This window comes from Pseudophryne corroboree, chromosome 5, assembly GCF_028390025.1.
Source record: "Pseudophryne corroboree isolate aPseCor3 chromosome 5, aPseCor3.hap2, whole genome shotgun sequence".
In the NCBI taxonomy this organism is placed as follows: Eukaryota; Metazoa; Chordata; class Amphibia; order Anura; family Myobatrachidae; genus Pseudophryne; species Pseudophryne corroboree.
This window is the reverse complement of record NC_086448.1, coordinates 537,549,010-537,560,074: the sequence shown is the minus strand read 5'-3', so window position 1 is coordinate 537,560,074 and position 11,065 is coordinate 537,549,010. Positions and strand designations below refer to the sequence as shown.

The 11,065-nt window shown below is 44.7% G+C and overlaps 1 protein-coding gene across 1 annotated transcript in view; it reads left to right on the top strand.

The window, feature by feature from the left end:
• Positions 1-201: 201 nt before the first annotated feature.
• Positions 202-11,065, top strand: part of GFOD1 (Gfo/Idh/MocA-like oxidoreductase domain containing 1) — a 123,563-nt gene continuing 112,699 nt past the window's right edge. The window contains exon 1 of the mRNA XM_063923186.1: positions 202-1,135. Coding sequence (XP_063779256.1) covers positions 781-1,135 — 355 coding nt within the window. The 5' untranslated portion in view covers positions 202-780. The remainder of the gene's footprint in view (positions 1,136-11,065) is intronic.

The window sequence follows — 11,065 nt, the reverse complement described above, 5'->3', positions numbered from 1 at the left end:
TGTGTAACTACAGGTGATTTTACATATCATTGATCTTCTTCATTTAGGTGTGACAGTACTGCAGTCTTTCCCCACTACAACAAATAGGGGCTTAGGGGGGAGTCAGTGTTTACTCTCTTCAGGTCACTATTTACAGACACGCCCTGCTCTGTTCTACCGACCCCTTTGTGTTCAGGTTATTTGTAATGCACATTGGGATTACAGCAATGTTGGAGGCCTGAACCTAGGCAGCACAGGCAGAGATCTTTCCATGCCCAGTCTGTATGTGTACCCTGGACAGCACCTGTAGCAACCAGCACCTTGGACCAATTCAGAGATCCTGCAGCAGCCGCTGGGCCTGGCAGCAGCACACACGTCCCTCTGATGGGCAGCCAGGGCCAGGAGGCGGCAGCCAATGTCGGGGGAAGCTCCATAGAGGGCGTTGCAGGAAAAGAGACACACTAGGTGACAGCAGCTGCCCCCACCCACTCCCTATATCACAGCAGCAGCAGTAGCAATGAGAAGGAAACCTCTGATCATGGCAGAAGAAGACCAGCAGCTCCTGGCAGACCTGCACACTGGCTCTAGCCCCGGGGCCTCTGTGTAGTAAGACTCTGCTGCGGGGAGACTGGCACTGCTCGCACAGTGTGCCCCTTTCCTCCGTGCTGCTGCGTCCTCCCCTGGGATTGCATTGTGCTCAGATGAGAAGGATCCTGGCATGAGCTGGACATGGAGGGAAGAGCTTGGCCCCTCCAGGCTGGGAGGTGAGCGGGCATGCAGAAGGCACAGTAGGCACCGTATATGCGCGAGGGGTGGGCACCTCCGGCTGCAGCACTGACTGATCTGTGTGAGAGCGAGGACACTGGGCTCCCTGCAGCACCTTGCCATTGTACCCGGATCACCATGCTGCCAGGAGTGGGGGTGTTTGGCACTAGCCTGACATCCAGGGTGATCATCCCTCTGCTGAAGGACGAGGGGTTTTCGGTCAAAGCCTTATGGGGTCGGACACAGGAGGAGGCTGAGGAGCTGGCCAAGGAAATGAGCGTCCCCTTCTACACCAACCGCATCGACGACGTCTTATTGCACCAAGATGTGGACCTAGTGTGCATCAACCTGCCGCCTCCTCTCACCAAGCAGATCGCAGTCAAAACCTTAGGTGAGTACATATTGCAGACACATCAACAAGTCTCCCCTGAGTCCTAATCCCAGAGCCCATGCCCTGTCCCTAGCAGCGTGCATCATGCACAGGAGGAGGGTGCAGTAAATGCCCGGGCCCCAGGAGGCGCTGGCTGCTCAGAGCATGGGCTGGTGGCTGCTCAGGAATCTCATGGGTAGTTACTGCTGGGCACCCTGCTGTCTAGCTATGTGCTTGTGTGGCTTTGACTGGACCTTGGCATGCTGCTGCTAAGTCTGCCTTCATTTACTAAACAACAACAAAATTAGATAGATATATTTTTTTTTTTAGTTACTTTTTTATTTGGGCTTTCATTTTTCCATTCATGGGCAGTACACATTTTATTATTTATTATTTATTTATTAGCAGTTTCTTATATAGCGCAGCATATTCCGTTGCGCTTTACAATTAGAACATCAGTTATAGAACAAAACTGGGCAAAGACAGAGAGACATAGAGGTAGGAAGGCCCTGCTTGCAAGCTTACAATCTATAGGGAAATAGGCATTGATACACAAGGATAGATGCTACCTATTGCGTAATGGTCCACCAGATTGCTGGGTTCTTAATGGGTTGTATGATTACACTGTACACCTTACCATTGACATCTGTCTGAGTTTACATGGCCTCTACTTGTTGTTGCAATGATTTTGGGTCATCTGAGGCAGTTTTTGGTTCTTGGTTTTAATTCCTAAATGTGACCCAGTTATAATGTTATGTGCTGTTCTACTTACGAGCCAACATGATTTGGTGCAAAGCCATTAGAGTTAAGGGGGGTACTCACGGAGCGATATTCTAAGCAATCTGACTAGATTGCTTAGAATATCGGCAGGATCGCTCCGTGTGTAGCCCCCTCGGCGATAGCGATGCGCGGCCCCGCACATCGCTATCGCCGCTGCTAGATTGGCCTGCATGCAGGCCAATCTAGCGGGTCGCTCACTTCACCCGCTGGATGAAGTGAGCGGCCCCCCCGTCTCCCCCCGCACGCTCAGCACAGATCGCGCTGTGCTGAGCGGCAGGAGAGATGTGTGCTGAGCGGTTCGCTCAGCACGCATCTCTCCTTGATCGGCCCGTGAGTACTGGGCTTAAGTAGAACTGTTTTTTCTTAATATACACCATTTAAAAATCCAGGGCCATTCACTCTTGATTTGAATAACCCATTCGTACTTTAGAAAATTAAGTTTAAGCAAATTGTAATAAGATAAATAACCGTCAGTGCTACCATTGACACCATTGCATTCTAAAGATTTAATGCTGCTTTTATCATTTTAGAATAGAGCATGCCTTGTTTCTCATGTTCATCTGAGCTACAGTGTCTGTAGATTGTATTGGTAGTAGTGAATCACATGTCAAGCACATTGTACATCAGTTGTCATACATTTAATAAAGGCGTACAGCCTTTGCCAAGGCTTCATCCACGGTAATATTTTGTCCTAGGTGCATGCTGAAACAGCGTTCTTCTTGTGCAGTATGTGATGTGACAAGTTTGGTTCCCAGGTTTGGCTCAGATGTTATTGCGCATATTTATAATGTGCTATTGTGCTTACTGGACTTTTTTAGTTGCATATTTCTATGACACATTGGGGGTCATTTGCAATGCCCATTCCCCGAACAGTAGCTGGCATTGAAATATATTTAACTTAGATGGACGTGACAGTGAAGAGATGTTTTGAAAAGACATAATTGTAGTGGGAGTCTGTTGGTGCATAATTGTGTATGCAGTGCAAACTTATCACAATTGTGTGCGTATGATAAGCAGTGTTAGTACATAATTAAACCCGTCTTACTGGCTTTCTTTTTTGATTTGCTTAATGACAAAATTAAAGTAACACAAATTAAATGCGCAGAAATGATAAACGGATGGATTACTTAATGTGGCCACAAACTGTGTAGTCTTGGTTGGTCAATACAGACCATTATTGGCCAATTACTGTGCTGTATACGTACACAATGGAAATCTAATCCATTGAATTTGATAGGTCATGAGGGGTCACCGTATGACCCAGAACTAGAGGATTGGATGGTAATGTTTAAGTTTGGTTGCTCTTAGCAGGATTGTGCAGTCAGGAGAGAGCAGTTTGTCCTTCGGAATGCATGGGCAAATTTTCACGCACATGAATGTTTATCTGTGTTGCCAAAAACCCAGAACACAAAAAAGTTATCATATCACAATGCAGTATCCTATGTATTTTATGATTTTATGTGTGCACATAAAGGTTTTCTGTACATAAAGTCTAATACACTTGGCACAAACAGAAGATACCCATTTCTGCCCTGGGGCCATACAGTAATACCCCTTTCAGACATACTGTACGACCTGAGAATTTCCCTGCCCAAAAAAATCCTGTGTTTTTGCTGGAGACCCCCTTTCACACTACACCTGAGACCTGGAAAATTCCCGGGTCGATCCCTTTCAGACATAGGGTAGACCAGGCTACTCTCATGTCACATGTCAACACACACACACGTCTTACACATACACATGTCACACTCAGACAGCCCCGTCCCCTCCAGGCAGCCCTGCCTCTTCCAGGTAGTCCAACGCCAATCAGAGGCATCTAGGTGTGACCCTGGAGTAAATTCCCAGGTCGCACCATTTGGAAAACCCTGGTCAATTGCAGGTTCAGACATACCAAAATCCCAGGTTTATGCCCGTTCATGTACAAAAACCCGGGATTTTGGAGGATGTCTGAAAGGGGTATAAGTTGGAAATGACCTTTGTTGTATTGTAATGGACTATAGAGAAATTGTGCAACAAAATCATTGCTCTGTGCATTTCAGCAAAGTAACATAGAGTTCAGTCATTGTTGTCCTTAGACATACTGTTCAAGGTTTTGCTTTCATATTTTCCATTCCCCCATTTATGCCTGACACAATATTGTCATATTTTTGCCCATTTTTAGTCTGTAGTGATCTGAGTAAATGAATGAGTAACAATTGGGGGAGTGAGTGCATTGTTAAACTATTCACATGCTACACTGTACAGCTAACAGGAACTGCAGAGACAGGAAATGTAGTCATTCTGATATTTTAAAAAGTATGTGTAACATTCTCATGGATGACACTGAGTAAGTTTGTACTTACTGTATGCAATAAAATTTGACTCATTGGAGAGACTGTATTCTATTCATAAAAGCATTTTTTTCCTTAAAAGTACAAAAATAGCCAATGGGGTATATTTAGTAACGTGCAGGTTTTTAGAAGTGGAGATGTTGCCCTTATCAACCAATCAGATTCTACTTTTCGGTTATCTGGCACATTCTAGAAGATACTAGAATCTGATTGGTTGCTATTGGCAACATCTCCACTTCTAAAATCTGCACTTTAGTAAATACACCTCAATGAGTGAGTGTAGACACTCTCTGGAAAATCTCTTAACATTTTCTGTGTGTGCCCTCCTGACTCTACTCCATCGGACACCCAGCATTTTGGAACTATCAAATTCACCCCCTGCGTATTTAATTGAGGCCCGTTTTCGCCAATGCCTTTTCACTTTTTTTTATTTAGTGAAAAGGCATTGGCGAAAAATGCTCCAAAATTGGCAGAAATGGGCCGCATTTTTCGTCAGCGCAGGTGCGAAAATGTGGATTCGATGATCCACATGTTTTTAGCTCCTGCTGAATTTTTTACATAGGGGAAAAACAGTCCTGTTATTGAAAAGGGCAAATCCCCATTTGCTCTAAAAAGTAGCGAAAAGTGCAGTTTTTTCGCCAAGGCGATAAAATGGCCCTAATTGAATACCTCCCTTTGCCAAATTGGCGCAGCAGGTGGTCCTAACTATGGGGGTAATTCCGAGTTGATCGCAGCAGCAACTTTTTTAGCAGATGGGCAAAACCATGTGCACTGCAGGGGAGGCAGATATAACATGTACAGAGAGAGTTAGATTTGGGTGGGGTGTGTTTAATCTGCAATCTAAATTGCAGTGTAAAAATAAAGCAGCCAGTATTTACCCTGCACAGAAACAATATAACCCACCCAACTCTAACTCTCTCTGCACATGTTATATCTGCCTCCCCTGCAGTGCACATGGTTTTGCCCAACTGCTATCAAAAGTTCCTGCTGCGATCAACTCAGAATTACCCCTTATATGTCACACTCTTAACATGGAGAAGTCACAGAAAAAGTAAGTGCTTGATACTATCTGCTGGAGTGTGTATCTAGCAAATAATTACACATAGCATAGAAGTCATATTTGGATCTATTTTGCCCAAGTAACTAGTAACTGCCTTTAAAAAAAATAGCCTTTAATTTTATATAAATCATTTGTAAACTGTAGAATCATGTAACATAGAGATCATTATCAACTAGAGTTTATGTCATCACTGGATGAACTACATGGTCAGGTTTGTAAACACATGTATTTTTTCAGTTGCAGAAAACAATGCGTTTCTGTACAATTATATTTCTGATGAGTGAGCATGTTGGTAAATGTGGTTAGAAGATAGCTGCTATTGGCCTGTATATGTGATCATATTCCACCAGAAGGCCCAAATAATACCGGATGTGACATTTATACATTAAGTGGTGTGATCTCCATGTATGCGCCCATCTTTACGCCACGTATGGTGCCAACTTTATAGAGAAATGGGTGACAGGTGTCGTCATTATGAAGTGTAGCTGTGCTAGAAAAAGAAAAGTACAATTTGAAACCAGTTTACTATTTGAAAAAATAAATATTACTTAGTGATAACTAAGGGCCTGATTTGGATTTGTACACAATCCTGATGGTTTACATACAAATCCGATTGTTGGGGGTCTCTGCATACACAAGACCCATTCTGAGCATGTGCAGAATGGGTTCGGTGATAGCGCTCGCAGTCCCTCCTCAGCCGCAGCATGACTGACATTCTGCACCATTTGGGGGGCGGCAAACGGGCCATTTAACAAAACGGGGGTACATGGCCCCCATATTGTAGGTGTGCCGGAACCCAGGGGCTGCGTCGTCGGACACTGACTTCCTAGACCCAGCTGACCAGTTCCGATGGCTTGTCTGAGTAAGCTTCAGCTTATGCAGACTGGCTGAGTGCTGCTACCATCACAACCGATGGTCCCGATGGTGATGCAATGTTGTGTCTTCGGATGCAGCACTCAGGTCGCAGATGCATGGAGAATGGGTCTGTGTCCTACAGACGCCTCCTGCTGCATTTGCTTTTTATTAGTATGGTATTACACCGCGCTTCTCTGCGACTGTACAATAAAGTACAAATCTGAATCCGCCCTATGTGTCTGGTAACAGTTAGTATTAGTATAGCTTTCAGATTGTGCCCAACTGTGTAAGCCATTTCTTAACATCTGCTGGGTTTATTTCACCTATTGTAAATGATCCATTTACAGTGAGATTTGTCTGATTATTTGTATTTGCTGATGGAACTGCAAGCTAATTGCTTTCTGAATATTTTAGCATGTTGCCTATAAAATTGTAACATTTATTTGATAATATATACCACAGAGGTAAAACATGGCTGTTACAGGCCAGTCTTGAGCTGCCATCACCTGCGATGACTGTTTGGAAACAATGCTGGGCATGAGACACACAGTAATCTCAATTGCAGATGGAACTAATATAGACAAGTAACAACGGTTGGCACGGCTGTATGAGGGAAACCTTGGAAGAATTTAGAGAACGTTATTCAGTATTTTTTCTTTAATTACGTGCAGGATCACGAGCCGCATCAGTGCTCCCCTCTACTCTCAGGACGTAATGATGTAATTCATCAAGAACTAACACTTGCGTGGAAGCAAATGGCAGGGCATTGTTTATATCTACTAACATATAACCCTGACATAAATAACCAGAACTATCTACTGTAAATATCCCCTTCTGTAACCGTAATGTGGAAACGTAATGGTTGGTATGGGCTCTTCCACACTCTTGGATATATCTTCCCAATATTACCTGGCTTAAATATTTTTTTCTGTCACCGCTAACTGTTCCAGGGGGAGATTTTATTAAATCTTAAAAAAAGACAAATGGAAGTGTTGCCCATTGTAACAATCAGATTTTAGCTATCATTGTGCTAGGTACATGGTCACAACACTCCCATGATGCTCACACAATACAGAACAGTTCCGTGCGATCACATTGTTGCCATCCAGTTTCCATCCCGGAACCCCCATACCATGCAAAGACAGATGCCACCAAAATCCGTCCTAACTGGATAGATTTCTGCAGAAATGCGTAAATTCATTTCTACACATAGGGGTATATTCAATTAAAGTCGGATCCATTCCGACATGTATTTGTCAGAATGGATCCGACAACCCCTATTCAATCCCATCTAAAATTCAACTTTTTCAAGTCGAATTTAGATGGGACCCAGAGGAGGAGAGGGGGGGCGAGCCGTGGGGGGACAGCCGGCGGCAGCCAGAGGAGATCAGAGCTACGGAATAGCGCTGCAGCAGGATGTCACTCAGCCGCCCGACCTCACGGCAGCTTCCACCCGGCTCCAACAGCGTGCTGGAGCCGGATGGAAGCTGCCTTGAGGTCGGGCGGGTGAGTGACATCCAGCTGCAGCGCTACTGTAGCGCTGATCTCCCTGTATGCCCGCCGGCTGTCTCCCTGCGGCTCCCCCTCCCCTCGCCTCCTCTGGGTCTATCTCATTTTGATGTCGGATTGAGATGGTCGAAAACGGGGCCAAAACCTGTCGGATTTGGCCCCCATTTGCGACATCAACACGTGGATCGGCAGCTATTCCGCCGATCCACGTGCTTTTTGACAAGTCGAATGCCTCGACTTGTCGAAAAGCACTGAATAGGTCGAATCACATTTCGACCTTAAAAAGTCGAAAACTGCCGTCTTTTCGACAGACAGCAGTTTTCGACTGCAATTGAATATACCCCATAGGCTATATGCTAAACTCGCTATTTGTATCAGTGCAAAGAGACCTGTTTGACTCAGATCAGCTCCAAAACAAAAGAAACACATGATGCTGATAAAGAATCCCCCTGCATTCATAGTTTGCTGCGTTTCTAGATGCCCTATAAGCAATCCAATGAAAAGCTTGAAACACCCAAAAGTGACAGGTATAATAATACAGTCAGTGTCCATGACCTCTCGCTCATAGGAGCCATGCAGATTGTCAGAAAAAAATGAAGGGTGTGGCTTTAAGGTGTCGGTTGGACTTTGATGTGACATTTTTATTGTTTTCACAATTTTCAGGTTTATACACAAAGCTAACTGGGTATTGATTTTATGGGGGTGATTCCAAAGGCTGCAAAGTGGATGTGTACCGTGAATTAGGTAGATGGTCAGGAACACAGAGCAACATTGCGGGACTGCAGTTTCAGCAGGTTGTTATTGACCCACAGCTTCTGCTCTGTCAGGGCCGCTTCACAGTTACTGAGAGCAATAAAATTTCTTCAGATAATTGCTGTGATGAGCTTATTTATTCTGTTTGTTTCTTTTATTTTGAACAATTTTGTGTATAAAGTATTTTACAAAAATATATGTAACAAAGCCCCTCAGATACAATGCTAGGGGATAGTCTGATAGAACGTGAATCAGTAAATACACATTAATAAGGAGTATTTCCCTTACCTAACTGCAAAAGTGTGACGGTTTCAGATTAATTATAAGGTTTTATATAAAGAATTTTATTTTTTATCAAATATAAGAGAGCAACTGCGGACATTTGGGCATTTAAATAACAATCCACAGTATAGCCTGTTAGCCACATCCCTACATATGCCTTACCATTGTTAGCATTGGGGTGGAAGTAATGTGAAATGTATGTAGAGCTACCTTTCATGTGGGAACATTATACAGGAGGCACACTCAGTCTCCCTTCCCCATAATACTCAGTACAGCAACATGAACATTGGCCAGTATTCAGAGCTGTACGCTAATGCATTCGCAGCAGCGATCCCGTACGCAGCTAATCTGCGGAAATATACTAATGGTGACGCCAGCTGGAAATGGATAGAGACGCCCACCGGCAGCCTTGTAAATATCAGCCTTATAATCTCCCAGAATGGGTGTGTGTAGTGAGATGCAGATGCCATGTTTTCTGCATATGAGTTTGTGATTGCAGCCTGAAATCGCCCCCTAAATGGTCATGACATGTCTGCGTTTATGCCGCCACTTCCCATTTCCTCCCCCAAAAGACTCCTGACTGTCAATCACTTTGCAAATAACTCGTCACTGTGAGCGACATCACTAAGGTACCTTGCCGCTTGCGCAGTGCGACTCTGATACATGCTCAATTGCATATCGGACAACTCTGAATCAGGCCCATAGATATTAACTTTCAGGGTTACATATGAAGTTTAGATATTGTCAATTACTTGTGTCAGAAATGTAAATGACCTGAAGGAAAGGAGTGCTTGCCACTTGTACACCTCGCATTGCGGGTACTCCCATACATAGAGATTATGCCCTAGAAATGAGTAAGTAAGCACATAGCCTGGGCTTGTGTCTATGCAAATAGCAGGTACCCTGGCTGTGTGCTGGGAAAAGTCTTTAAAGTTCAGTCTGCGAGAGCCACCAGAAATTCCAGCTTTTCCACATTGCTTCAAGGTGATTGTGATTTGCAACCTAGCTCAGTTATTCTGTAGGTGAAAGAACTGTTTACTTTTGCATATGACCTCTCTTTATCCAAGCCAAAGTTTTCTTTAGCCAGTCAATCTCCTCCCTAGGCTTAGAATCACAAGGGGGGTACTCACGGAGCGATCGCTGCTTAAAATCTAAGCAATCTGACTAGATTGCTTAGATTTTAAGCAGTGATCACTCCGTGTGTACCCCTCACAGCGATAGCGATGCGCAGACCCGCGCATCGCTATCGCTGGTGCTAGATTGGCCTGCGTGCAGGCCAATCTAGCAGGTCGCTCACTTCATCCGCTGGGTGAAATGAGCATCCCCCCACCCGTCTCCCCCCGCACGCTCAGCACACATCGCACTGTGCTGAGTGGGGGGAAAGATGTGTGCTGAGCGAACCGCTCAGCACACATCTCTCCCAAATCGGCCCGTGAGTACTGGCCTTAAGATACATTTGTTAAAGATGTTCTCCAATTAGATCTGTTGCCTGTGCCACCAGACTAAAGTTTAAGGGGCACCTAAATGTAAGGAAAAGCTGAGTATTTCAAAGCATAATATACAACAAGAGTTATGTTTTTAGCTGACATTCACCTTCTGTACATAAAAGCCACAGTCTGCTGAACAGATTGGCACAGGATCGTAAAATAAAGCAGAATGAATATCTGGTGATCATGAGGATTAATTTGATAACGTAACAATGATGACAAATCACATTGTCTAGACAGTGGGAGAGGAGGTACAGTAACCTAACAGACCATTTCACAATACTGGATGACTGAAAAGAACAGTACGGATGGTGTAATGCAGGGGTGGCCAGACTTTTGGAGTTGGCGATCTACTTTGAAAGCTAAAAAGCTTTTGTGATCTACCTAGGAGGAATAATAGCACGCGCCATAGGCGCGCGTGCAAAAAGGGGTGTGGCATAACAAAAAGTGGGCGTGTTATAACAAAGTTGGCGTGGTATAACAAAAAAAGGGACGTAGCCTTGCTGCACAGAGTGTAATGACTGTCTCGCATGAAATAACACATTGGCCCCCACAGGTAAAAACCTCAAACACATATGCCCCCACAGTGCCAGATACACATATGCCCCCACAGTGCCAGATATGCCCTCACAGCGCTAGATACAGATATGCCCCCACAGTGCCATGTGCCCACAGTGCCAGATATGCCCCCACAGTGCCAGATACAGATATGCCCCCACAGTTCCATGTGCCCACAGTGCCAGGTATGACCCCACAGTGCCAGATATAGATATGCCCCCACAGTGCTATGTGCCCACAGTGCTAGATATGCCCCCACAGTGCCAGATTACAGATATGCCCCCACAGTGCCATGTGTCCACAGTGCCAGATATGCCCCCACAGTGCCAGATATGAC